Source organism: Populus euphratica, unplaced genomic scaffold (genome assembly GCF_000495115.2).
Source record: "Populus euphratica unplaced genomic scaffold, PopEup_1.0 scaffold183.1, whole genome shotgun sequence".
NCBI lineage: Eukaryota > Viridiplantae > Streptophyta > Magnoliopsida > Malpighiales > Salicaceae > Populus > Populus euphratica.
Window position 1 is genome coordinate 129,047 of NW_011500064.1, and position 27,894 is coordinate 156,940.

General features: G+C 31.8%; 3 protein-coding genes across 5 annotated transcripts; 2 read left to right on the forward strand and 1 right to left on the reverse strand.

The window, feature by feature from the left end:
- Positions 1-1,224: 1,224 nt before the first annotated feature.
- LOC105108155 (tropinone reductase-like 3) lies at positions 1,225-4,360 on the forward strand. The gene is made up of 6 exons (XM_011002352.1): positions 1,225-1,550; positions 2,244-2,360; positions 2,768-2,902; positions 3,154-3,279; positions 3,656-3,757; positions 3,859-4,360. The coding sequence occupies exons 1-6, from the start codon at positions 1,410-1,412 to the stop codon at positions 4,006-4,008; spliced, it is 771 nt and encodes a 256-aa protein (XP_011000654.1). The 5' UTR covers positions 1,225-1,409; the 3' UTR covers positions 4,009-4,360.
- On the reverse strand, positions 4,166-16,443 carry LOC105108152 (uncharacterized membrane protein At1g16860-like). 3 transcript variants are annotated; one of them, XR_838994.1, is made up of 5 exons: positions 15,506-16,443; positions 13,320-13,475; positions 12,399-12,660; positions 5,022-5,290; positions 4,166-4,919 (listed from the first exon to the last, which is right to left on the reverse strand). XR_838994.1 is itself a non-coding variant. In XM_011002350.1 (4 exons), the coding sequence occupies exons 1-3, from the start codon at positions 16,235-16,237 to the stop codon at positions 12,409-12,411; spliced, it is 1,140 nt and encodes a 379-aa protein (XP_011000652.1). In that variant the 5' UTR covers positions 16,238-16,443; the 3' UTR covers positions 4,166-5,290; positions 12,399-12,408. The 3 variants fall into 3 exon arrangements, 2 of the variants coding, with proteins under 2 accessions (XP_011000652.1, XP_011000651.1); XM_011002350.1 differs by having other exon boundaries at positions 4,166-5,290; XM_011002349.1 differs by lacking the exons at positions 4,166-4,919; positions 5,022-5,290 and adding an exon at positions 11,629-12,348 and having other exon boundaries at positions 12,449-12,660; positions 15,506-16,442.
- Positions 6,730-9,965, forward strand: LOC105108154 (tropinone reductase-like 3). Its single transcript, XM_011002351.1, has 6 exons — positions 6,730-7,018; positions 7,968-8,084; positions 8,499-8,633; positions 8,843-8,968; positions 9,350-9,451; positions 9,551-9,965. Exons 1-6 carry the CDS (start codon positions 6,878-6,880, stop codon positions 9,698-9,700), a joined length of 771 nt encoding a protein of 256 aa, XP_011000653.1. The 5' UTR covers positions 6,730-6,877; the 3' UTR covers positions 9,701-9,965.
- Positions 16,444-27,894: the final 11,451 nt, after the last annotated feature.

Sequence of the window (27,894 nt, forward strand, 5' to 3'; positions counted from 1 at the left end):
CGTAAAAACAAAATGATTGATAGCGACTAGTGAGTGGCTTGCCGATATTTTGATTGTGTGTTTGCCTATTTAGTTTCTCTACTCTCAATTTTATCTCACTTTGGTCCTCCTTCTATTGTTTATCCTTATATCATTCTTCTTCGTCTTTTATTTTTTAATGTTCAACGACAAATTGGGCATATTTAAATAAGATTGTATGAACTGAAATTAAATTCTCCTCACAAGTGACCTTAAAAGCAAATTTCTACATCTTTGATCAATTCCTACAAAGGTAATTGTTCTTGATCTGTCCTTATAATTTAGTACATTTTCATATAAATGGGTAGAAATTCCACCTAATTTTCTAAAGAAAAATAAATTTTAAAAGAGAATGACATATTGTGTTATAATTCATTGCTTTTTCACGGTATTTTTAATAAATAAAGTTAGGTTTGAGTTTAAATTTCTCAAGTGAAAATATTTTTATCAGTTTATATAAAACCATTTAGCTTAATATAATGATAGATTAAAGAATAATTCAATAAATGAGGATAGATTGGAAGCAATTGACACATAGAAATATATCCAAAACCAGACATAAAATATAGTTTCATCTATCAACTCTTTATTTCTATAATTATTCAGCCCTTTCATTAATTATATTGTGAAGGATATTGCTGATAGGCTACTAAAATTTGATTTAAGAATGAAATTAATACTACATATAAAAAATTATAGTTTTTATTTTTTAAATTTAATTTCAATTATGTGGCAAAGCCAAAAGGTTGACAATGATTATATGTAACAATTGCTGAAAACCTTTATCTCTACTGTAAATGATTTTCTAAGGTTGACGAAGGCTAAAAGGCTGACAATGTTGGGTTTGAAAATCTACAATACCTACAAAAACAAAAAAAAAAAAATTCAATGAATTTGGGAATTCTTTGATATCAAAGTTAGTATAGGGCTTTGTAAAGTTAAAAGTGTACGTGTTTTGATGCTAAAAAAACATTAAGGCTAGACAAGAAAGAAAAAAGATGAAGTCATTACCAATTTTCACGTTCTCTGATGACAATGAGGAAAGGATATCATCATAAAAGAGAGAACAAGCATGGAGGTATGAAGGAAAAACAAAAGATAGTTGAAGGATCAAAGTAAGATAAAACTAAGAATACAAAGACCTTATAAAAAGTCAGATATTCTGAAGTGTCATGATTCCCCCGGAGAATAAAGAAGCACAAACATCAACGTGTGAACCAAATTACAGAAGAGGTGTTGGGATCCTCACGGATCCACTATATTTCCAACTTACTCTAATCTGTATCTTTGATCATAGTACACAGCAATATCTTCTATAAGAAGTTCAACATTGTCTCTCAAGCTTGCCTTGTTTTGTAATTTGCAAACGACAGAGAGACTAAAGAAGGAAGATGGGTAGCAAGATTATCAGTGGAAAGAGATTTGAAGGGAGAGTGGTAATTGTGACTGCTTCAACACAAGGCATTGGCTTTTCCACAGCTGAAAGGTTTGGATTGGAAGGTGCTTCTGTTGTCATCTCTTCTCGCAAGCAGGTGCTCTTTCTGTTGCTTCAACATTTCCTTCCTTTTCTTTTTCTTTATCATATCATTTCTTGTTTTTCAGGGATCAAGGTTGATTTTTTCTTTCTGGGTTTGTTTTGGTTTCTGGTTGTTTTAGGCTTTCTCTGGTTTCTGCTGGTATTGCATTTGAGGAAGTATATAAACTTTGAACTAGACTCCACCTAAAATGGTTTAAAAAATCATGTTCTTTTTAAGAGCAGAAAGGATATGCCAAATCCTGCTCAGTTGAATGACCTTAACTCATCACTTTGAATTGAATTTAGTTCTGTTTCCCAATGCACACATCATGGTCTGTATTTGCTTTGTTGTTTGAAGTTTGATCTCATATGGGATGAGCTGAAAGTGATTCTACTAGTACTGTTAAATGGAGTGTCGCAAGAAATATTTGCCAAGGCCAAAACATGCTGATACTCGTAGAGAGTTTTTATACTGTGATAGAGAATCAAAATAATGATGTATCGATACATAATTTGCTACTTCCAGATGCCATCCTTTCCCATCATTCATTCAAGTATCAAGTGGTTTTTGGTTATTTTTTATCACACGATATTTGAAAATTTAAGCACTAAAGTTAGCTTTTTTATGCTGTTTCTAGCAGTAACTGATATGGGCCTTTTTCTTTGGATTTATTTGGATTTCTTTTGGTCTTTTCTTGAATTGATCCAGAAAAATGTAGATGAGGCGGTTGAGAAACTCAAAGCTAAAGGCATCAAGGTGGTGGGTGTTATCTGTCACGTGTCAAATGCGCAACAGAGGAAGAATCTCATAGAGACTACTGTACAGGTGAGAAAGTCAGCTTCGTTTCTTATAGTATGCAAGTGCGTCTTAATATGATGCTGCATATTGGACTATTGGTTAATTCTCGTGAATATTAGAATATTCCAACAGCAGGGTAGTCTTCTTCTAGGATGACTGTGTTATATGAAAGAGGATACTGCATTTAATCTTTATTCTGTTTGCTTCCAATAAAGAGTGATTTCTCTTAAAATGATCTATTACTACCCGGTTTTCGAGATGTCTAGCCATTTAGCTTGTTTGTTCTCTTTTCTGTGCAGGTGATACGTTTCTGCCTATTTTTTTGGTTTCTTTTTGCGAGCTCCTAAGAGTGTTCGTTTGAAATGAAAGTGCAGGTTTTTTGTTTGACTATATATTCATCTTGATTGATAGAAAGCTTCTGGTTCTGGTTTCAGAAATATGGAAAGATAGATGTTGTTGTATCCAATGCTGCTGTCAGTCCATCTACAGACTCCACTTTGGAAACCCATGAATCTGTCCTTGATAAGCTGTGGGAAATTAATGTTAAAGCAGCTATCCTCCTACTGAAGGTAATTTTTATTACAAAGGTTTTCTTATAGAAATCAATATCCAAAATGTCATGCCGGCCCACACTACTGGGAAAATTTGACTTTGGTTGTAGTGAAGATGGCTAACATTTTGGTTTTGCTCTGTGTTACCTGTGATATTCAGCTCATTGTTTACACCCCTAGAATTTCCTTACTCACAGCATTGCAATACACTCCACTAGTTTTAGTTCATAACTGATTTTGCTACAATTCTATGTGATATCCACTTGCAGGATGCGGCCCCTCACATGAAGAAGGGTTCTTCAGTTATTCTGATTTCCTCTATTGGTGGCTACCATGCACATGATTCCTTGGCTATGTATGGTGTCACAAAGACAGCCCTTTTAGGGCTTACCAAGGTATCCTCCAGTTGTGCTCTCCGTTCATATCGGTTTCATCAAGAACTTGACAAATCCAACTCGCTGAAATATGATGATGAACTTGAAGTTATTACCCTTGTTTGAAATAACAGACCACGGCTCTTTTCCTAGCAGCCCATCTCTTATTATAGATAAGCTGGAGCACGGGCGTGTTTCTTTTCTTGTGCTTGTATGCATGTGTGCTTCTTGTTTCCTTTACCAGGTTTTTCTGCTTGGGTCAATGAACTCGTGAAAAAGAGAATCCAGTTCCTCTCTTTTATTTTATGGACAATAAGTAGGAGGACAAATGCACGTAACAACACCATGCTTTTGTTTCTAAATTTTTTGCGCGTAATACTTTCTAGATACTTTGTAGGTGCTTGCAGCTGAGATGGCTCCACAAACTCGAGTGAACTGTGTAGCTCCTGGGTTTGTACCAACGCACTTCACTGGTTTCATTGCAGGCAATCAGGCTCTTGTAAGTTTACATTTCTTTTGGCTTTGATGTGTTTCAATGATTTCTAAAAAAGAACAGCTGCTGACCTGTCTTGGATTCAATCGGATTCCTAATTACTGTAGAAAAAGTCCATTGAGGATACGACCTTGCTGAACAGACTCGGTACCACAGACGACATGGCCTCTGCAGTCGCCTTTTTGGCTTCCGATGATGCTTCTTACATAACAGGAGAAACTCTGGTGGTAGCTGGAGGGATGCCGTCCAGACTGTAGCTCCCCTCCCTTAAGTTTACCCAAATAAAAAGCATGCTATGATTTTTCATGGTACAAGCTGAGAACCCACGTCAATAAATCCATGAAAGAAATATTCATGCTGATGCTCTTTGTTCATTTCTTCATGGAAAATTGACATTGTTTCATTGAGATTTCCTTGTCGGATAAGATTAGAGTGTGATATGCTTGTCGAACATAACAAAATGTAAAAGGAGGGAAGCCATAACTTATTCCCTTCGTTACATAATTTCCAATTCCATGGCAGATTATGAGGGAGTCATGCATGCTCCCACTTAACGTGTAGCCCGTTTGTCTTCGGCTTCAGGATTTTATTTCCTTTCATAACATTTAATTGCCACTTCATTACATTTATGTATACAAATGGTAGAAGTATGGGAAAAATACGTTAAATATACTTTACATAATCAACCAAAATCAAAATGCTCTAGCGCTATCACTGTTCATGAATGGAGACAAACAGCTGCAAATCAAAATGGATAGCAAGGGAAGATTTTCAGGGAAAAGATTTGAGGGTCTGTGAGTTGAGTTGAGAGAGTTTCTCCTCCATTAGTGTAATTTCCTATTCTCTCTCTAAATAGTAAAAACCAGTGCTAAATCCGCGAAGGGAAATTGAGGGGATTCCATTAAAGGATCTAATTGCTTAAAATAAAAATGACATGGGAATGGATTGACTATAGTTAGATAGATGCTGATTTTTATCTTTCCTTGTTTTTTTAGATCATCAAAATGAAAGTTTTTTATTTTTATATTTTGGCAAAGATAGAAAATGTAGATTTTATGCTATTTCTTCCATATCACTTACTGTATACTTATAACATGTTTCGTTGCTACATGGCGCCTTCATTATTTCATCTCTGCAACTTCTGTGCCATTCACATGCTCCTTGAAACCTGAAAAAGAAGGTACAGAGTGGTTTGGGGGTGCTTGATGATTGCCATGGTGGGCACCCTTCAAATATTTACCTGTGAAATCCAGTTCAAAAGAAAACTTACATCAAGATGAACAGCTAATTAAATATCTACACAAGAACGGCATCAGCACATTGATTATCATCACATGTCAAAACGAGGACTTCAACTTGGGCTGGAAGGAGGCATGGGAACCGCTGACAACCTGTTGAGAAGCTCTTGTGGTGGACCGATCATCAGCAAATTATCATGTCGTCGAACAACACCCATCACGCTAACAGTGCTCCCTAGATATACCTGGCATCGATGCAAGCATTTCTCAGAAGCATGCAACTCAGAAAACTTACTACAACAGCCAAGGAATCAAAGAATCAGTTTGCCTCACCTCTCTTAAGCCATACCCATCTTTGAGACGCATGATCCGGTCATCAATTGAGAGTTTGCGTTCAGCTAAGCAGCGTCAAAAGCTGGGAGACGTATCTTTGTTCTCTTTCTTGTACACCCATTACTGTAGCTGGCTTGACAAATGGAGCAGCCTTAAACAATGCATATGGCAAAAATGGCTTTTATCTAGCTACATGTCATTTAACTTCGGAATGATCTCCAACACCCCAAATTTATTTGAAAACATGTAATTTGAAAATAATTAAAGAATAATGAAAATAAAACTTATAAGAACTGAATTGAATGAAAATAAAGTTTAATATCTTATTGTTTTTCATACAAACCAATAAAAATGTCTTTACTTGAGAAACTTGAACTCCATTAACTTTATTTAAATAAATAGATTTGAAAAGAAAATGTCATTTAGTGGTACTATTCATTGTTTTTTCATAGTTATTTTTTAATAAATTGAGGGAGGTTTTAATTTTCTCACGTGATAATATGAATTAGCTTGATTTATCTTTATATTTTATGTCTTCTCTTCAATCTCTCCCTGCAAGTCTAATTGCTTAATTTTGACTTGTTCATGTATTTTAGTTCATTCTCCTATCTATTTTTCTAATAGACATTTTCATGCAAATGGATATAAACACTCTCATCTAAAAACTCGATCAAACTCCACTTAATTTATTGAAAATATATATAAATTTGAAAACAAAATGACAATTTTTTTTTGTTATAATTCATTGTTTTTGCATGGTTATTTGTTTAATGAATTATGTTAGTTTATAGTTTTTCACGTAAGAGTGTTTTTGTTAGTTTAGATAAAAATATCTAACATAATAACAATATTGAAGAAAAATCCAATACGAAAACGATGAATTGAAACAATTGACATAGCATATTTTGGACATTTTTTTTTTGTAAAACACTGTTTGGACGGCATTTCCAAACTCAAAAAAATATTTTATGCCCATATTTATACTCAGCCTAATGTTGTGTAAGGATTTATTATATGCCTTCTTCAGGGATCATAGACCCCATGCCATCATCATGGAATAAATAATTATATGGAATGAGTCAACACCAATCTGGGGAAAAGGATCTCGTTACAAAAGAGAGGTCAAGCACAGAGGGATGAAAGTAAAACAAAAGGTAGTTGGAGGATCAAAGTAAGAAAAAATTAAGAATACAAGGACCTCTTGAATTAGATATTCTTAAGGGTAATGACTCGTTGACTATGTTCCCGATGAATAAATAACTAAATAAGCATAAACATCATCGGAGTCATCAAATGACAGAACAGGTGTCATCCTCGTCCGTCCACCCATCCTAATCCTTTCGTTTTATAAAGTGCTTGAGGGTAGTCAAAATTTATTTATTTTTAAATTAATTTATTTTTTATGTTTTTTATTTTAATATATTTTTAAATTATCACTAATCTGTTTCATTAATCACAGTAGTAGCAATATTTCCTGAAAAAACCAACTTTGTTTTTGAAACTTGTCTTGTCGTGTAATTTGCAAACGAGAGAGAGAGAGATCAGAGAAGGAAGGATGACTAGTAAGATTATCAGTGGAAAGAGATTTGAAGGAAAAGTGGTAATTGTGACCGCTTCAACTCAAGGAATTGGCTTTTCCATAGCAGAGAGGTTTGGATTGGAAGGTGCTTCTGTTGTTATCTCTTCTCGCAAGCAGGTGCTCTTTCTCTCTCTTTTTTCCCCTCCATATTCATTGCTTTTAGCATTTCCTTTCTTTTCTTTATCATATGATTTCTTGTTTTCAGGGATCAAGATTGATTTTTTTTTCTGGGTTTGTTTTGGTTTCTTGAATCTTGATTGTTTAGGCTTTTTCTGGTTTCTGCTGCTATTGGATTTGAGTAAGTATATAGACTTTGGACTAGATTTCACCTAAAAGGGTTTAGAAAATGTTGATTTTTTACGAGCAGCAAGGATATGCCAAATCCTTTTCGGTTGAATGACCTTAATTTATCACTTTGAATTGGATTTAGTTTTGTTTCCCAGTGCACACATCATGGTCTGTATTTTTTTGTTTGAAGTTTGAACTCATATGGGATGGGCTGAAAGTGATTCTATTAGTAGTGCTAAATGGAGTGCTGCAAGAAAAAATTGCGAGGGCCAAAATATATTGATACTGTTAGAGAATCAATACTGTGATAGTGTTGTTTTTCTGAATTGGCTAAGCACACAAGGGGTCTAGAAAAGAATCGGCCTATAACAGAGAGAGGGAAAGAGAGAAACAAGAACATGTGAGAGAGAGGACTTTCATACTTTCATTGGTTGATTTCCCGTATCTCTCGAGATAAGTTTTGTTACAATTATATAGAAATACGAAATTCCTACAAGAAAACAGTAGGATATCCTGCTAAGTGATCAAATCACAGCACCCTCTTCTCCCCAGTAATGATGTATCGATACATGGTTTGCTACTTCCTGATGCTATGCTTTCCCATCTTTCATTCATGTATCACGTGGCTTTTGGTTCTATTTGATCTCAAGATATTTTGAAAATTGAAGTGCTAAAGTTAGCTTTTTTATGCTGTTTTCTAGCCGTAACTGATATGGGCTTTTTCTTTGGATTACTTTCGGGATGGAATTTCTTTTGGTCTTTTGTTGAATTGATCCAGAAAAATGTAGATGAGGCAGTTGAGAAACTCAAAGCTAAAGGCATCAAAGTGTTGGGTGTTGTCTGTCACGTATCAAATGCACAACAGAGGAAGAATCTCACAGAGACTACTGTACAGGTGAGAAAGTTAGCTTCGTTTTTTATAGTATGCAAGTAACCAGGAAAGGGAATTGGTGTCTAATTAATTTGATGCTGCGTATTGGACTCTTGGTTAATGCTCGTAAATGTTAGACTAGTCCAACAAAAGGCTGTGGTTAGTCTTCTTCATCCACCATGCTCATGTAGGATGACTGTAAGATGAAAGAGGATACTGCATTTAATCTTTATTTGTTTGCTTCCAATAGAGTGATTTCGAGATGTTTAGCCATTTAGCTTGTTTGTTCTCTTTTCTGTGCGCGTGATATGTTTCTGCCTATTTATCTGGTTTCTTTTTGCGAGCTCCTAAGAGTGTTTGTTTGCAATGAAAGAGCAGGTTTTTTGTTTGATTATTTAGTCATCTTGATTGATAGAAATCTTCTGGTTCTGGTTTCAGAAATATGGAAAGATAGACATTGTTGTATCCAATGCTGCTGTCAATCCATCTACAGCTTCCATTTTGGAAACCCAGGAATCTGTCCTCGATAAGCTGTGGGAAATTAATGTTAAAGCAGCTATCCTCCTACTGAAGGTAATTTTTATTAACACAAGGTTTACATATAGAAATCAATACACAAAATGTCATCAAGAATAGATGTGTTTCCTGTGATATTCTGTTCGTTGTTTACACCACTAGAATTTCCTGCTCTTGCTCCCATGGTCAGTCAGGTTTACTCGTTAGTATCCATGTGTTGTCATTTTGGAATACAAGTCCTATTTGATATTCACTTATTTTTTCAGGATGCGACCCCTCACATGAAGAAGGGTTCTTCAGTTATTCTGATTTCCTCTATTGGTGGCTACCATCCACATTCTTCCATGGCTATGTATGGTGTCACAAAGACAGCCCTTTTTGGGCTTACCAAGGTATCATCCAGTTGTGTTCTCCTTCCATTTCTGTTTCATCAAGAACTTGACAAATTCAACTTACTGAAATAAGATGATGAACTTGAAGTCATAACCCTTGTTTGAAATAACAGACCGTGGTTTTTTTTTAAGCCTATCTCTTATTATAGATAAGCTGGATCATGTGCATTTTTCTCTTCTTCTGCTTATATGCATGTATGCTTCTTCCCTTTGCCACTAAACTCATGAAAAAGAGAATCCAATTCTTCTCTTATATTTCTTGGACAATAAATTTGCGTGGACAAACACTTGATTATTTTTTAGTCTTTCTTGATTGCATGCAAAAGCATCAGGCTTTTGTTTCTAATTTTTTTTGCGCAATACTTTCTCGATACTTTGTAGGTGCTTGCTGCTGAGATGGCTCCTCACACTCGAGTGAACTGTATAGCTCCTGGCTTTGTACCAACACACTTTGCTGATTTCATTACAGGCAATCAGACCATTGTAAGTTTATATTTTTGGCTTTGAGTTGTTTCAATAATTTTCAAAAAAAGAGCAGCTGCTGACCCATCTTTGACTCAATTGGATTCCAAATTATTGTAGAGAAAGACGATTGAGGATCAGACCTTGCTTCAAAGGCTTGGCACCACAGATGACATGGCCTCAGCAGTCGCCTTTTTGGCTTCCGATGATGCGTCTTACATAACAGGAGAAACTTTGGTGGTAGCTGGAGGGATGCCGTCCAGACTTTAGTTTCCCTCTCTTAAAGTTTACCCGAATAAAAAAAAAAAACACACGTTATGATTTTTCAGAACCTGCGCCAATAAATTCATGAAAGGAAAATTTACTTTGACACTCCTTGTTTTATTTCTTTTTGGCAAATTGACATTGTTTCATTGAGATTTCCTTGTCAGATAAGATTGACTTGTGATATGCTTGTTAAATATAAAAGTGGAACAGAATGTACAAGGAGGAAGCCACAATGTATTCCCTTCATCAGATAATTTCCATGGCAGAATGTTATGGAGTCGTGTATGCTCCCACCTGACTTGCGGCTGGAACCTTGTGGCATTCTGCTTCAAGTTTTGATGGGAGAATGCCTTTCGGTAAAGATTATATGCCGGTGGTTATGTGCGAAAGTCATGCTGAAGTCTTGAAAGTGCCCTGAATCCTGATTCATTACATTAGTGTATACTGTATAAAAATGGTAGAAGAATGGGTTATTAAAACCATTTGACAGGTTAACTGGTGATTCCTTGACGGACTGGGATTCAAGAAAACTAGGTAATAGTCGACCTGGCAGAGCAATCCTTCATCAACTTGAAGGTGTAGTTGTTTTTTAAAATATAGTTTATTATTATTAAAATAATATTTTTTTAAAATTATTTTTTATATTAGTATATTAAAATAATTTAAAAATACTAAAAAATAATTTGAAATAAAAAATAAAAAATTAAATTTTTTTAAAAATATTTTTAAAATGTAAACAACTGGGTTTAATTAGTTAAAATTAGTTTCACTCTTGAAAAAAAAAATTGAATAACCTGCCCACCCTCTGAATCAAGTCCTTGTCCTTAATCGAGTCGTGTTATTTATTTAACTAAGTTTAACAACCTGAGTTTAATAACTTTCATTATAGTAAATAAACATGTATTAACAAAAATTAAAAGAGATAATACTTTTATTATTATACACCACCTCATAAAATATTATTCATTATAATAATTTTTTTATTTAACCTTTTGATAATTTATTTATTGATTTATCTTAATTTAATTTTATATAATTATTTTAATTTCATTACTCAAGCTGCAAATTTAATGGGTTGGCATTGTTGACTAGAATATTTTTCATTATTTATTTGGTGTTCTTTCCTTTTAATATTAAACTTAATAAAAATTAAATTTTATAATTTATTTTGATTTGTTTTGAATAAGGTTATCTTGCTCTCATAACTTAAGTTATAGGTTTTACGGGTTTACTCAAGTCATTTTATTATCTTTAAAAAAAAATCAATTTCATCATTCAATAATTAATGGATAATAAATTAAGCTTTATTTTTTATTTTGATTTGTTTTCTATGAGGTTATTTTAATTTCATTACCTGGTTCGCGCACGAGATTAGAAAGTTAACTTAGATTATTTTCTTAAATTTTTTTTATGAAGTTATCCTGATTTCATGACCAGTTTCATGAGTTTGAGTAATTAACTAAGGTTAACGTAGATTTTTTTATTTTTTTTAATTTTATTCTTCAACATTGAATTTATTAAAAATTAAACTTTATAATTTATTTTAATTTATTTTTTATAATATTATCTCGATCTCATAACTTAAAATCATATATTTAATATTTTAATTCAAGTTTTTTTTTTTATTTTTTTTTTTTCAATTTCATCTTTCGAAATCAAACTTTAAATTTTTCATATTATAATAATCTCAAACTTTAAACCTTTTATATTATAATAATCTCATAAGTCAAATCAAGTATTTAATAAAATAATTTAAATTAATTCAATATATTACCATCTTAATATTTTTTTTTAAATATAATATTAAATATTTTTAATCAGTTTATATTTTATTAACTAGTCATGTCTAGCCAAGCCTTATTTATTTATTTTTTTCTATTAGAAAAGCATAGATTTGCATTGGACGTGCCACTAATATAGTAAAAACCATAGAACGAAAAATAGTAGATTAAATACTAGGGTAATTATCCCTTGAATTTACTAAAACATATGCCTCCTCCAGAGCACAGCAGAATATTAACGTACGTCGACGCCATGTTCCCAATCCAAGGCCCTAGGGGCCCCCTTCAGACCAAAGAGAAGACAAGCAATCCAAATACAACACACCTAAACCTCTATAACTTCTAAATGGAACCTAAATACAATTACAGCACATTTGCTAGATTTTAGTTCAGAAGAACGCAACAATTTCCGTACCCCTTAGGGGGATTTATGTACAGAAATCAGCCAAAATCATAATTCTTTAGTACTACCACTAGAATATGTTTCGTTGCTACATGGCGCCTTCATTCTTCCATCCTTGCAATTTCTGTGCCATTTACATGCTCCTTAAAACCTGAAAAGAAAGTACCAAGTGGTTTTGGGGTGCTTGATGATTGCCTTGGTCGGCATCCTTCAAATATTTACTTGTGAAATCCAGTTCAAAAGAAAACTTAGATTATGATGAACAGCTAAAAATCTACACAGGAACCACATCAGCATTTTGATTATCATCACATGTCAAAACAAGGCCTTCAACATAGGATGGAAGGAGGCATCGGAACCACTGACAACCTGTTGAGACAGGCTCTTGTGGCGGAACGATCATCAGCACATTATCATGTCGTCGAACAACACCCATTACGCTAATAGTGCTCCCTTCTTTAATATACCTGAGATGCAAACATTTCTTAGAAGCATTCAACCAGCGTAAAAAACTAACTGCCATGGAATCAAGGAATCAGTTTGCTGAACACTTTTCTTAAGCCATACCCTTCTTTGAGACGCATGATCCGGTCATCACTTGAGAGGTTGCGATCAGCTAACCAGCGTAAAAAGCTGGGAGACATATCTTTGTTCTCCTTTTTTACATCCACCACTGTAGCTGGCTTGACAAATGGGGCAACCTTAGCTCCATAGCCCGCCTTTACTAGTGCTCTTAGCCCAGATTGGAAATCTGATACGTAAAAATCAGCGACAAACTTCTGTTCACCAGAAGCAAAGCATCACCACAATGCTGGAGGCTTTTTTTGAAAAGAAAAACAGAACTTTGGAAAACAAGAACTGAAATGTTGCAATTTGCAGAGGTAGCTATGTACATGGCAGACTCGCAATTACACCACAGTTACAATATCAGATGCCAAAGACTGTCTTCTCAGTTTTCAGTAATCATAGGGAGTCAGATTATGTTTTGTCATTAATGACACACAAACTAGAACTATCTGCATTTTCTGGTTCATTAAATAGCTATGTACTGAATCATATAAAGAACTCCCGTCGCCTATCGGCTTATCATCATGAATGCGTTAACAACTTAAAGCATTCAGTAAACATGAAGTACTGGTCAACTTATTGGTTTCTGATATCATATAAACTTGCCCCGCCCCAAAACCTGATATGTTTTCCCCTAGTCAGTAACTTACATTTTCTTGGTCAGCTCCACATCTCGGTATAAAAAACATAATTTAGGTGTCAGGTGCCTTGTTAATTGCTCAAACATTTGTTTGCATTTGAGTAAATTGAACTCATCATGCTTTCATTAATGAAAACCTAAGTGCCATGAGCAGAAGCTGAATCATCATTTCCTAAACCGTTTTCCACATCAATATTTGGACAGATCAACATGAGAGCTCAGCAAACTAACCTCTGAATGTCTCAAACCCCATGAGACAAAACAGTGCTTTGCATGGGCAGACTTTCCACCCAACCCTCTATATTCATACAACTCTGATGAAACATATACACATCTGGATACCCTCTGGTAAGATGACTCCAAAGGTATACTGCCACAGGTGACAACCTACATAAAAAGATAAATCAGACATTATTTGTGACATTATACTGCAAGATATAATACAAATTTGTTGCAATTGCAAAATAACCTAGCTTAAACAAGCTCCAAAAACTTCATTAATGATGAGTTCCATATGAGAACGAGCATTCAAAGTTTCCATAACCACAATGGTGGAGATCCATATCTTATGAGCCCATGTTGCCTCTAGCCCTTCATTCTGTTTGACTTCCATAACACCCCTTTTCATCTTGTAATTTTCCCCCCTTAAATTTTACTTTCAAGCTCCACGGCTGCATCACTGCAATGCGGAATGTAGACTTTTCAGGACATGATACTCTACAAAAAAAGGGCAGCGACAGACTCAGGCTGACTGGTTTTCATAGCAACAAATGATTTCAGCACTGCCTTCAACCTATTAAATCAATGACGCTGTTCACCATACAAATGTCTACAGTGTGAGTGAAATGACATGGACTTATTTCCACTTTCCATGTTGAAACAAAGTCACCAAGAATACCTTTAGTGCTCAAGACAATGATAGGAATGATGGACAAGGCATCCATTTGGTCATCTTCACATGGCTTAGTTCTTACAACAAACAAAGGAAGTTATTCAATCAAGCCTCTCTTATATCCGTATAGAAAGAGCCGGACCACCCATGCCTATTATTAAGAAAACACCCTTCTAACTTCAACTCAGTAGATCTATGACATATTTAAAAAATCAGTTGTCAACCATCTTGATCCCCTACTCCAAAAAAGTTACAGTATGTCATAAAAAAAGCAAGCATTGATGTCATTACTCTGTAGAAAATTTCTTCCAGGTAACAAAACTTTTTTCCATGAGACTTGCCACAGGAATTGTTTCCACACCACAGAACTCGTTGGCATTCTTCCTCATAATATTTTTGCATATAAACGATTTGAACATATACTCCAAAGACAATTTAGGGGAAGAATCAAATGCTCTTCTAGAGAAAGAAGAAGAACCTCTTCCAGCAGATTTCAAAGTCATCTCACATTTTCCTATCCTTTAACCCTGACAGAAGCAAATTATGATTCCCTCCAAATTCCAACTTTGCACATGCAACAATAAAAATCAACCATGACAGATGCACTTCCTTAACTTTTGTTGTCAAGTGAATTCTAAACCGACAAATTTGCCTCCACCAAAAATGTAAATTCCTAAAGTGGCATAAAAAACCATTACACTTCGGAATAATTCATCAAGCAAATTGATGACAGCTTTCAGAATTATATACTTTAACCCCTAAGAAGTAGATTATGGTCCACTCACCGCCTCAACATACAAGAAAGTAAAAGCTTATAGCAGCTTTGCTGGCTCAACTCCACCCCATCAAGTAGATCAAATTTCCTCTTTTTGGAAAACGCCCACAAAAAATAACTTTCAGAAAAGAATCCTGGATAAAGCATCCGGGCAAACAACGATCCTATACCACCCAAATAATAAGCAAGTTTGCGTCTACATCCAAAAACATATGTCCTTTGGTGGACTAAATATACAGGCCCCCTTTAAATTTCTCCAACCTGAAAAAGTCCCCCCTTTCTATAAAATCACCATGTTAGATGAAATGTAATACATTAGCCACTGGAACCACTTTGACAACACCAAAATAACCCTTGATGGATGAAGATTCGTGTCCATGGGTCAAAATGGCTTTTCATCCAAAATCCCATAAATCTCTACTCTAGAAAGTTTTCAATTTTCTTCCCCTTGCTGCCTTTCTTCATCAAGCAACCATTGAAAGTGAAATTCAATAATGACAAATTCCATACCCATGATAACTCTTTCAGGTTAAGAGCAAGCCACGAAAATAGACCTGCATAATGTCAGAATTGACCAGAAGATAATAAAACAATAACGGCAGGCACACTGGTTTAACATTCTTTGGAATTAGATTAATGGATGGTTGGATACTCTTACGGTCTTACCATAATTAGCACTAATCTAATAACAAATAAGACAGAGAAACACATAATAAATAATAGTAGTGAAGAGAAAGAAATTGAAATTACCCCAGTAACTTTGACATACTGTCCATCAATAGCACCTCTAAGCTCAGTATCAGGGTACCTCCTCACAAACCCTAACAACCCTCTCCTTCCCCATGCACAATTCCAAATCAACCCCACAAATAAAGGCACCAAAACAGCCCCAACAGCCACCAAGATCACAGCTTTTTTAACTGCAACCATCAAAAAAGCACCAACAAGCAACCCCATCAAAACCACCACCATCACCACCCACACCACTGGCCTAGATACCCTTAGCCCCACCTTCACATCATCAGCCAAGCTCGTCACCGCTGACCCGTAAAGTGCCTTGCTTGATCCGGGTCCCGTTCCAGAACCGACAGCACTGTTGTCAAGCTGACCAGATCTCTTTTGTGAACCTGAGCCCAGTGGGCCGGAACCAAGTGGTCCGGAACCAAGTGGGCCAGAAGTGAAAAGCCCTGTCGGCAGGACGACGTTCAGGGGACCTGAAGAATTTCTCATGGGACCTGAAGAAGAGTTCCTCATGGATCCGCTTGAAGAAGTAGAAGCACGTGAAGGTGGTTGCTTTGGAGGGTCTGCCGCCGCCGGGATGTCAAACATTTTCCCCAACTCACCAGATTTCTTAATGTCACCGCCTGTATAAGGAACGGCTCGTGATGCCATGGTGGGTTGTTTCTCTTTTTGTTGCTGTCCAGGTCGACCCGACACTACCAACCCGCTTTTGAGCTGGTGAGACTGAATCCGGGTACCCATTTGCTCAAAGCTTGAAACTTTACAGCGTTTTTGGAAGACACGGTGCTGTGATCAGTTGCTTGGTGGTGGTGGTGATGGTGGAGAGGGAGTGAGAAAGGGGGTACAAGGGGGAAATGACAAGAAAGGGCTTGGAGAAATGTGATAATGATGTGTCTTGAAAATGGAACTGAGACTTGTGTGTCGTTGAGGTTTTAGCAATATAAGCATGGCATGGCATGGTATCATGCCATTCTTTTTCTTTTTTTTCCGAAAATGGAACCAAGGGTTATTATTTTCTCTTTGAGGCTTATCTCCAGTAGTGTCTGTGATTATGGTATTATTAGCTTTTTATTATTATCATTATTTTAATTTAAAATAATATTTTTTTATTTTTTAACATTAATACAATTAAAAAATATATAAATATATAATTTTAATTAAAAAATAAATTTTAACCAATTTTTTTTCAGGATTAAAGATATTTGTTATAGTACAATGTGTTTTTTAAAGTATTTGTATTTAAAAATGTATTAAAATAAATTTTTTATATTTTTTTATTATTATCCTCATCATGTCAAAAACATCAAAGAAACATTAAAGAAATTGATTTAATAATTTTTTAAATTAAAATCAATTCAAAATAAAAATAAAAATTATATTAAACACTTTTTTATAGTGATACAGTGTGGTCAGAGGTATTTTTAGATTAACTATAATTTCAAAAATTATTTTATTTTTATTATTTAAACCTATCTTTCATCTTAAATTATAGTAAAAATTTAAATTTAAGAAAAATTATAATTTTTATTTTTTAAAATACTTTTTTTAAACTATAAAAATTACTACAATATTAAACTTATTTTTCTTCATAGAAAGAGAAGGGGAAGTTTATTCGTGATACTTGTTTTGATAACTGATTTTAAAAAAGAAAAAAAAAAGACTGGATTATTAAATTTCCGAGTTAACTCATTGATTATCGAATGAATTTAGAATAATTATTAAAACGTTGTCGTTTCATTATTTAAAAAATAAAAATCATTGATGTTAATTCGGCCGAGTCGGAGAGAGTGGAGGTAGGGGAGCACTACTCCTTATCATCTGTCAGTATCTAGCTGCTTGCAAATGGTTGTACGGTGTAGATCTGCCTGCCAGAATGCAATTTGATTAGACATATTGAACGGTCAAGATAAATCCAATCATAATTAGACTAACCAAAATAAATTAAATTTGGACGGTAGAGAGTGTCCATTATAACCTTCCTATATATGGAGTTATCGCAGTACACTAGTAGATCTAGCGTCATAGTATAAGTACATAGTTTGATATATTATTTGTCAAAAAAACACTAGTTACTTAATTGTTGGATTAGTTTACGAATAATTGAGTAGGGATGAGTAAAAAAAATAATTTATCAAAAAAATTAAGAAAAACTAGAAAAATTAATCTATAAAATTAAAATAATTTTTTATTCAATTCAATTCATTTCAATTTTAATATTAAAAAGTTGAAACCAACTAAATCAAGATCAAATTTGATTTTGAATCTTTAAACATTGAGGATGCCAATACAATGTTTCATGCATATAATAAAAAAATAAAATAAAAAAATAAAGAAATTAAAAAAACTAAGAAAATACTGTAATTCTATTGTAAAAAAAAAACATTTTAAAAAGCTTAGCCCATAAAATCTTAAAAAACAATTAAATTGATATAGGTCTAACTAGGTTTTTTTAAAAAAACACCACAAATCAAACCAAATCATTCCGTTTGAAACTAGTTAGTTGGTTCTATTTATGGTTTAAAAATTACAAATTTTGATTTAGTTAATTTTTTTAAATCAAAAATTAAATTAAATAAAAAATATTCATCATTATTATTAAGTTGATCTGAAACAATGTTATTTAGTTTTATTTAAAAAAATGAATTTTACTTGATGAATCAATCAATTAAATAAAAGATTTAATCAAGTTAATATAAAAAATTAATTCAAATTAAAAGTTTACTATGATTAGTATTTTAATTGCAAGTTTTGCCAATCAATCCATTTGACTGGACCTAACATACATGTTCATAATCCACATCAATTCACATTTTATATATATATATATATATATAAAATCATAAATCCGTTGGCAAACAATAAGATACATGGAGATGAAAGGCAGTTAAAAACAACAAGATGGCCACGCTCCCACGAGCAAGATGAAGGGGATACACTGGCAGTAGAAGTTATTGCGGGCATGGTTTTTAAGCTGTGGAGGGAATTTCCAAATACTTTGAGGGCATTTTTGGAAAGTTTCTATCCAAGTTAGTCGGTGGTGATAGAGATGGCAGCCCCAGTGGTCTCCAAAGTTTGTGTCATCGGTCGAATATATCCTTGTTCCGGAAACAGTTAAAAGATTCATTTTGCTGACAGAATCCTAGGTTCACGATAACAGCTTTTCACTTCAAGTTATGTAGATTTAGGAAGTTAAAATAATGTTATTTTAATTAAAAATATTAATATAATGTTGCTTTAAATTTTTTTATTAATTGGTTAAATTATAAATTAATATATTAAATCAATTTAATTAATTTTAAATTATTTTTTTATATTAAAAACAAGCCAGTATAAATACAATAATACAAAATAATTTAGCCCCGTAAAAGTTTTGTTCAGAGAAAGAATAGCAAAGTTTTTTCAAACGTGTTTAAAAATATAATTATAGTTATTTTTTAAAATATTTTTTATTTAGAAAAGTATTCAAGTAATATTTTTTTATTTTAAAAAAATTATTTTTAAAATTAATATATCAAAATGATTTGATAATATTAAAAATATGTTAATTTAAAATAAAAAAAATTTAAAATTTTTTAAAATGCTTTTGAAATGCAATATCAAATAGCCAATAATAATTACAAGTGCAACTTAAAGGGTGGATTATTAATTTTGTGGTGATTTATTTTATGATATTATAATTTATATTTTTTCATAATTAAAGTATATTTTCAAACCAAAAACATTTTAAAAATTAAAATTAAAATTTGATTAAGTAAATCTTGAAAATTCATCTATCTTCCACTCGAAATTTTTTACATATTCATCGATCATGGAAGGAAAAATCAAAGCAATAACAGAAGAAGAAGAAGAAGAAGCAAGATTTTTGAGTTGATAATTCAGTGTAATAATAATAATAATGTAAACGTGTTTGCTATATAGCAATGATCCTCTAAAGTGGGAAATAATTGGGGTTAGGTTCCATGGACCAGGGAAGAAGTAGTTAGGGTTGGACGCGACCTTGATGTGTACGAACATAACTGGGGCTGCCTGTGGTTGCAACCACATGGACTGTCACCACTAGGAAACAACACCATCTCTTTGATTAATTTGTTCCATTTGGCATCTTTGGAGATGCTTTTTAGTTTTTAGACTTGGCTAAAATCGAGGCTTCGAAGCTCAACATTGATAGGGTGATTCAAGTTTTTTTAAAAAAAAAAAAATAGATATTTTTTGAGTTAGATTTTTTTTATTTTGTATTATTGTGCTCTTATTATTATTTTTTTGTTTAAAGTGAATAAGTTTTTTATATAATTTATGTTATATTTAATATCTTTTTTTTATTTTAATTAAGACAACATATAACATGATTAAAAAATAATATTTTTTATATAAAATAACTTAATGATATAAAATTTAAAAATTATTTATACATCTGTTATATGAGTTTTTTCATAGATATAAATAATCTTTTTATATGAAATTTTCATACGGGTTAGTTTAATGTACATGTTTTATGGTAAGTAGCTATATATTAATTCTAAATATCTCTTAATTATACCTCAACTTTGGAGAATAATTGATTCATTTCATAAATAAAAAAACATAATATATATTAATCTTTGCATTTCTAATAAAAATATTCAATATTTAAAAGAACATCGATTAAAAATATTTTAAAAATAATATTTTGATGTAATAGGAATCTTATAATTATAAAAACTTTATAATTTTTTTTGTAAAAGTTTTTTTTCCCATGGATTTTGTCTTTACTCTATACTTATAAATTAAATATTAGATTCATTAATCTAATATTATATGAATATTAAAAATAAATTAAGTATTTATTAATAATAAATATATATTTGTATGAATATAATAATATCATATATAATCAATTGATTGGCTATAAAATATATTAAATTATTATTAAAACCCAACAATTCTTAACAGTTAAGTATATTGTTGAATAATCTTGACTGAAAGATTTCACAAAATAAAACATGTTTATACAAGAAGAGATGAAGAAGTTTCCTATTAAGAGAGGGATGTCAAAAATCAAGGATGTTATTTTCTTTTGCCTGAATTGCTGTTATTGAAAATCCTAACAATGAGACTCACGATGGAGAGGCACATATAAATATGTTGTATTAGAGAACTGCAATGTTGTGCTTAGAGATTCATCGTATGAAGGTTCTCACAAAGGTTTAGGAATTTATGATGGGATAACTCAAACATATAAAAATATTTGTGGTGGAAAATAATTTATAAATTAGATCTAAACTTAAAAACAAGTCATTTCCAACTTAAGAAAATTAATGCATAAGTTTTTTTAGAAAAAATTAATATTTTTCTTAGTTATTTTTTTTATTTTATACTTCTTATTTTGAATTGGTATTTCAAACTATGTTATCATTTCCTTCCATTTGCGTCAATTAGTATCATGACCTAACAATCCTTGGTGATTAATCATAGTATTTTATTGAATAACCATAACTAAAAAAATTATATAATAAGACATGTTTATGTAGGAGGGAATGGAGAGATTACCTATCAAGAAAGAGGTGTATATGGACTAGTATGTTGTTTATGTTTATGTTATTTGTTGTTATTAAAAATCCTGGTACTGGAATCCTTACGGGGGACTCATCATAAAAATACTTACATAAAAGTATTAGAGTCCATAATTATGATGGGATGACCCACACATAAAAAAATATATTCATGGTGGAGAATTGTTTCTGATTGAGGCATAAATTTAAGGATGAATTTCTTCTAACATAGAAAAATTGATATAAAAGTTTTTTTAAAATATAAATATTTTTTAGTTATTTTTTTTTGTATTACCATGTTTTTCTAGTTTGAAGGGAATAGCTTTTTCTATTTTATTTTTTATATTAATAATCGCTATAGTGTTTCAGTTTTTTCTACATAAACCGTTATTAAAACATTTTGTTGAGTGCAAACATTAATAAATAAAATTAATTATATTGTATCCATCCTTATAGCTATGATATTCTTGGCCTTTAAAGATCTCGACTCGTAACAAACATGGTTAAAACCCTCTACTCTCGTTCATGTCATTGGGTTTGTCTTGAGTCGAACCATACATTAACTTGATAAAACCCCATTAACTTGGTTAGGGTTTTAGTAATATGATGGATTTGATTAAACCCAATTTAAAACTAGTTGGATCAATACCAAGAAAATTAAAATAAAATCACATGGTTTTTTTTTTTTAATTTTTAAAGAGAGGTTAGCATAATGACTTACAGGTTTACCTAACATCCCACCTCTTTTTTACAGCGGTGTTCGAAAGGGGTTTCGATGGCTATATCTCTAAACAGAGTGTTTGTCCTCTTTAAATCAAAGCAAGCCAATTACAAGGGTGCCCATGTGAATACAATACCATTCCTCATAGCTAGAAAACGGTGTGGTGAGCTTCGTAGCTGTCACTTTGCTGTGCCCATTAAGCATATTTCCTTTTACAAAAGGATTCTTTGTCTCGTCGCTCCCACCCCTTCATAATTACGCTAGCTTTGCATCTTTTCCTGTCCTCTTTGCTTTATAAAGAATGAAAAAGAATGGTTTTTCTATGTAGACTTGTACTGATAACTCGAGGACTTGGGGCGTAATGCTTGAGAAAGGTTGTTTCGTTCTTTCTTATCCTTCAAGTTTAAACCTCTGAACTTAAAGTTTAATGATATTTCTATATTATAATCTGTCTTTAGAAGACTCACAAATCCAACACTTGAAAAGTTTACGTAGCATCATTCTCATTCAGTTTTTAAGGTCTTAGATTTCAAGTTTTGCCGCTGCTTTATTGTAACAAAACTGGTATGTGCATGTCAGTTCAGCTAGATTTATTCAAAGAGATATCTTAGACTTTGACTCTATCCTAAATACAATAAAAATCCCTTCACAGATGTCTGAAAATATCAAAATATGATATTTTTTATATAACTTTTTAAATCAGCATGGACAAGGGCGGAACTAATTTTTTTTTTTTTTTTTTATCTTGTGCTATAAATTGTTGCCCATCCTTATTATAGAGCTAAGTTAGAGTTTGGAAATTCTTACTTGATCGTAATAGTTTTGCACTTTTGTGACTCTACGTATAAATTTCTTCTAAAAACCTAAGTTAAAACTTGATGCTGTTGAGAAGAAGAAAATTAAAATCTAATGGTGCTTTCTCAACTATTGATGAATGTAAAAGGGTAGATTTTAATAAATGATAAAAGAGACATTTAGATTTTAATAAATCTAATAAATTTCTCAACTATTGATGAATGTAAAAGGGTAGACATTTAATAAATAATAAAAGAGACATCCTTATATTTTAATCTAAGGAGTGAGTTTTTACAAAAAAAAAAAAAAAACAAAAGGAAAAATCTTTATTTTTTACTTTAGTAGATGCGTTTGTTTGTAGGAGACAATGTGTTCTCTGCCGAGTTTCGAGACGAAGCCTTGAAATTATTTTTTTCTTGCATAAAATTCATAAACTTCATTACTATATATAAAGCTCCAAAACAAATTTAGTTAAAATAACAAAAACAAAACTAAAATTAACCTTACAAAAACATGTAGGACTTAATAATAATAATGATAGAAAATAATATAAATCATATTTTAAAGAATAATTAATGACAATATAATTTTTTAACATAGTTTCAGAGTTTTAATAATCAAGCGATCACGAATTTAAATTTTATTATTTTTATTTATTTGATAAAAATTAAATATAAAATAATATGGGCATATACAAGTTTTAAGTTCAAAGAATTTTTATTTGAAGAAATATATTAAAAAATAATATAAATTATATCTTAAAATTTTAACTAAAAATTTAAATATTTAGGTAAGTTTAAGCAGATGAGATGGTTCTCTAATTAAAAAAAAAAAAAAAAAAAAAACAGACAAATTAAAACTGTTAGCTGTATTCTAGGTCAAAGATCAGTATACTCCTTTCCAGTTAGAATGGTAATCGTTGAGCCTTTCATTTCTTCTTTGGGGTTCACAATAACACTAACATTATCTTTAAAATACGTGAAAACGCTATGCTTTCGACACCAAGGCTTACTCTTCTAAACAATGACAACAGACATAACGTTATTCCTGAGATCAGACTTTTTTTTCTTGACAATAGTCATTACCATATCATTAATACAGGCAAAAAACAAGCGATTCAAGTGACCTTTAATTCCCTTTATAGACATGATGTAAAGGTTATGCAGGAAAACTATTAAGTTTTTTAATAATTTTTTTACCTGGGCTACAGCCCACTTAGCCTCCTAGCATGGAAAAACCACCCAGAAATACTTAAAAAACACAAGAATAATCTAAAAACAAGAAGCTAGTGGGGGTGACGAGCGGCATGAAACTGGGGATGCCGATTGTTGTATGGCATTATTTAGTTTATTAGCCTTTGAACTTTAAAAGCGTGGATTGATCATCGATTGTGATTGCTTGGAGGCTCATTTTGTGGAAGATGGTTGGCAACTCAAGCCTAGTCTAGTGGCTAGTAAAATTAGAGACGAGGTGCTCTCAGATGCATGGACATGCCGATGGGCCACAGGTTAGGTGATACGTTGCTCTTAGCTTGCGTTGGACCACCAATATAAAAACAATGGTGTGTTTACAAAAACTTGGGTCACTTTCTCTTGGATCGATCTGGATTTAGAGGAGAGAATTTGATTAGTATTTAACAGCACAGGGAGCTCATAATCAAGATCCTGTTAAGGAAACATAGGGCTTGATTTGTATACTTTTTGGCTGTAGTCGGTGAGGTTTAGTGAGAGAGACAACATTTTCAGTTGATCTTCTGGAATCCTAATTAAGTATAGTTTATATTTTGCTTACATTCCCATCGCTTTCGGATATCTTTTGCAGAAGCAAGGTGGGTGATCTGCAAGTGACATAACAAGAAAAATATACTGTTTGATGATTTTTTATTGTTATTGTAGATTTTATTAATCTGACATCTAATTTTGTTAAATGAAAAATAATTGGAAAAACAAAAATTACGTATTGCCAAAAAGAGCACTTAAAGAAATTGTAATCTCATTGCAACCGCTAGGTTGGTTGCAAATCTGTTTTGATCAAAGCCCTTTTAGGGTTAGGGATCATTCCACCACAGATTTTCTTACAGATGCCTTTTCTAGCAGGCAATACATTCACCATTGCTCTTGCTACGCTCCACCATTGATGCAAATGGAGGTTATGATTCTGTAGCAGTGATAAAACCAATTAACTTATGGTTTGACCCACAGGATGTAAAATTTGATCCGACTTGGTGTATCAGGTCAAGTGAGTTTTTTTTCCCTCTATTTTTCTTAAATAGATAAATTCTTATTTTATATTTTATGTCTCAAATCACGAATCAATCCATGAGATAAGTCGAGGTTAACAAAATATAAAATCAATAAACATAAAATTAGACCTATATATATAAAACTTGATTTGAATTGCAATCTAGTTATAAGTTTGAAAAGTCTAATCAAATTAACTAGATTGAGCTACAATTTTTTTAAAAAAAAAACCAAAATAACATTATTTTAAGGGATTGAAAGTCAGGTTTTGATGTCTATCAAGTCATCTGAGTTTTAATCTTTCTTTATTTTTCTTAAAATTAGATTGATATATGTCTTGAGTTTCATTTTCGGGTGAGTCACGAATCGAACCCACAAGCAAAGGTTTTACTGCCATAGTAGCATGGCCATGATGGTGATCCTGGGTCTGGAGGCAATGGGTCCAATTATCAATCCTGAGCTAATTAAGGAGGAGCTGGACCTGGAAGATGCATTAGCCTCAGCACAAACCCTACCAGATGTGGCCTATGGAAGTGATATTCCAGCTCCAGAGAACCTCTGGCGCCTTTCACATATGGTCCAGTTTCGAACTGCTGGTTCTCTCATGCCCATAAACCTTGCCTGAATTGAATTGTATCTTTTCTTATCGGTCCATAAACCTTGCCTTGGCATTTTGAAATCAAATTACATTAATAGAAAAGAAAGGCTCTCACAAAATATATTTGATATTGCGGCCACTGTTGTTGTAGTTATGATTTGAAAAAAATTATTTTATAAAAAATATTTTTAATTAAAACTAGTTTAAAAAAATAAATATTTAGTTAAAACTGTAGTTGAAATTAAAGTTAAAAAAAATAGTTTAATATACTTGGTTAACAATGCTTTTGAATTTAAGATTATAAAATAATTTTAAAAAATATATATTAATATTGATGATTTTAAATTTAAATATTGTAAAATTAATTACTCCTATTACATCATGAAATAAATAATACTTTTATATAAAATATTATTTATTATTTCATTAAACTATTTATAATTTCATTACGTACAAAATTCATCCGATAAGGACTATAGGTTCCATGATTTTTTGAGCATGCAATAAAATTAGGTAAAATATCATCAGAAATAAAATCAAAATTACGATCAACTTTCACAAATGCTACGTCATCATGCGATATTCTTTTAATTTATGTAGTGTTATTAAATAATATTAAACATTAGTTTTTTGAGTAAAATATAATTTTAAAAAAATTAAATTTTTTTTACCGAGTTGGATACGATACAATAAATTTTACTCACATGAATAGTATAAGGTGAATGCAGTGCAGGTGAATTATAATTTACTTATAATTCACTTAAGCATGTTCACTTCTTGAGTGAACAGTGTTAAGGTGAATTTAATTCACTTGATATGGCATGGGCAATATTATAAACAATGCCCATATAAATAAATAAAAGCAAATGAAGAGAAGCAGCTCCCAGCTGCTTTTACAAAACCCCGGTTTGATAAAAAAATTTATGGAGCTCACCAAATAAAAACCTGCTTTTTTTATATTACCAAACATTTAGTTTATACGATGAGCTTTAAAAACAGAAACTATTACGTAAACAAACACCCTCTTGATCTAAAGCTCTTGCAAACCAAGTTTCTGACCCTTAAGCACCATCCTACCCGGTCTTCAATGGCAGAACAATTGACAAATACGATGCATGAAGCCACAACTTGCAAAGGATTGTATGGGTCTTAAATAATTTCATTTTAAAAAAAATTGTAACAATAAATTAAAAATACTAGCAAATAGCATGGTTTAAAATAGAATTTGTGAAATAACACCCTTTGAGCCTTTCATGATTCTAAATAACAACATCTTACTCTATCATGAAATTAAATCCTATCCTTTTTTTTTAAGTTGTGTTTTTTAAAGAAGTTGTGATTGAAAACATGATATTTGATTTTATATTATGATTTTTTTATATTGTATTTTGAAATTGCAATAAATACAAGTTATGCTATCCCACTAAAAAATTTTATAGTAGTGTTATTTGCTAAAATTTTAAATTTTTTATGCTAAAAATAAAAAATAATTAAATAATTTAACCACCTACTCTTCATAGGAGTTAAGAGACGTTAAGTAACCATCTCAATCCAATAACTTATAAAATTTTAGTTTTAAGATATAATTTATATTATTTTCTAATACATTCTTTCAAGTGAAAGTCATTTGAGTTTGAAACTTGCATAGATATATATTACTTTATATTTAATTTTTATCAAATGAATAAGTATTATGATATTGAAACTCATGACTACTTGATCATTAAAGTTGTGATAACATATTAAAAAATTATTTTAATCTAATAATTTAAACTATTAAATAAAATTTTATAATATAATTTATATTATTTTCTAAAAAATAACAATTGCACACAGGAAATTTTTTGAATGAATATTCACACCAATCTTGATTGTTTTTAATCTCCAAGGGGGCATGCTCGAGAGAACTCATTGCAGCATAATAAGGAGCTAGAATTAATAGGTTAAATAACTATAGTATAAGTCGTAATTAAAAAATAATAATTTGAGGATAAAATTGACATAAAAGAATAGTTTGGGTATAAAGTTGATACTCCATTGGTAGTATGGGAATATATGTGTTTGCCCAGTAATAAAAGAAAGAACCAAAATCTTTTTCCCCATTTGTTTCTAATCAAAAGATGGGAATACTCTTTTGTACGAGAGAGTTTGAGAATTAGATCCTATCTGGGAGAGTACGTGGTAGCTTTTGTCCTTGATAAGTTTCAATTAAATATTTTTTTATAAAAAATATCAAATTAATATTGTTTTAGTAATATTTTTTTAAGATTTGGATAGATTAATATTAAAAAATTAAACACATAGTATGCTTGCCTGGCCCTGATTCTATCCTCGGATTGCCTGTGCTGTACTCATGGAATAGTATTAGACATGGGAGGCATAAAAAAAAAGAAGAAATCTGCTTCGATTCTCTTACACTTGAATAAAGTGCAAGAGAGTATTATTTCAATTTATTAATTAAAATCCACATCAAAGACAAGTTCTAATGGTTTGGAATAAAGGATATATATATATAT

What these genes read in the sequence shown, in the direction of transcription:
- LOC105108155 (XM_011002352.1), top strand. Translation starts at nt 1,410, where the DNA reads ATGGGTAGCAAGATTATCAGTGGAAAGAGATTTGAAGGGAGAGTGGTA. An exon ending in CAGCTATCCTCCTACTGAAG is followed by an intron (nt 2,903 to 3,153) that starts GTAATTTTTATT and finishes ATCCACTTGCAG; the next exon opens with GATGCGGCCCCTCACATGAA. An exon ending in CCCTTTTAGGGCTTACCAAG is followed by an intron (nt 3,280 to 3,655) that starts GTATCCTCCAGT and finishes GATACTTTGTAG; the next exon opens with GTGCTTGCAGCTGAGATGGC.
- LOC105108154 (XM_011002351.1), top strand. Translation starts at nt 6,878, where the DNA reads ATGACTAGTAAGATTATCAGTGGAAAGAGATTTGAAGGAAAAGTGGTA. An exon ending in TCACAGAGACTACTGTACAG is followed by an intron (nt 8,085 to 8,498) that starts GTGAGAAAGTTA and finishes TTCTGGTTTCAG; the next exon opens with AAATATGGAAAGATAGACAT. An exon ending in CAGCTATCCTCCTACTGAAG is followed by an intron (nt 8,634 to 8,842) that starts GTAATTTTTATT and finishes TTATTTTTTCAG; the next exon opens with GATGCGACCCCTCACATGAA.
- LOC105108152 (XM_011002349.1), bottom strand. Translation starts at nt 16,237, where the DNA reads ATGGGTACCCGGATTCAGTCTCACCAGCTCAAAAGCGGGTTGGTAGTG. An exon ending in GGGGTTTGAGACATTCAGAG is followed by an intron (nt 12,661 to 13,319) that starts GTTAGTTTGCTG and finishes TCTGGTGAACAG; the next exon opens with AAGTTTGTCGCTGATTTTTA. An exon ending in ATCATGCGTCTCAAAGAAGG is followed by an intron (nt 12,349 to 12,448) that starts GTATGGCTTAAG and finishes TTTGCATCTCAG; the next exon opens with GTATATTAAAGAAGGGAGCA.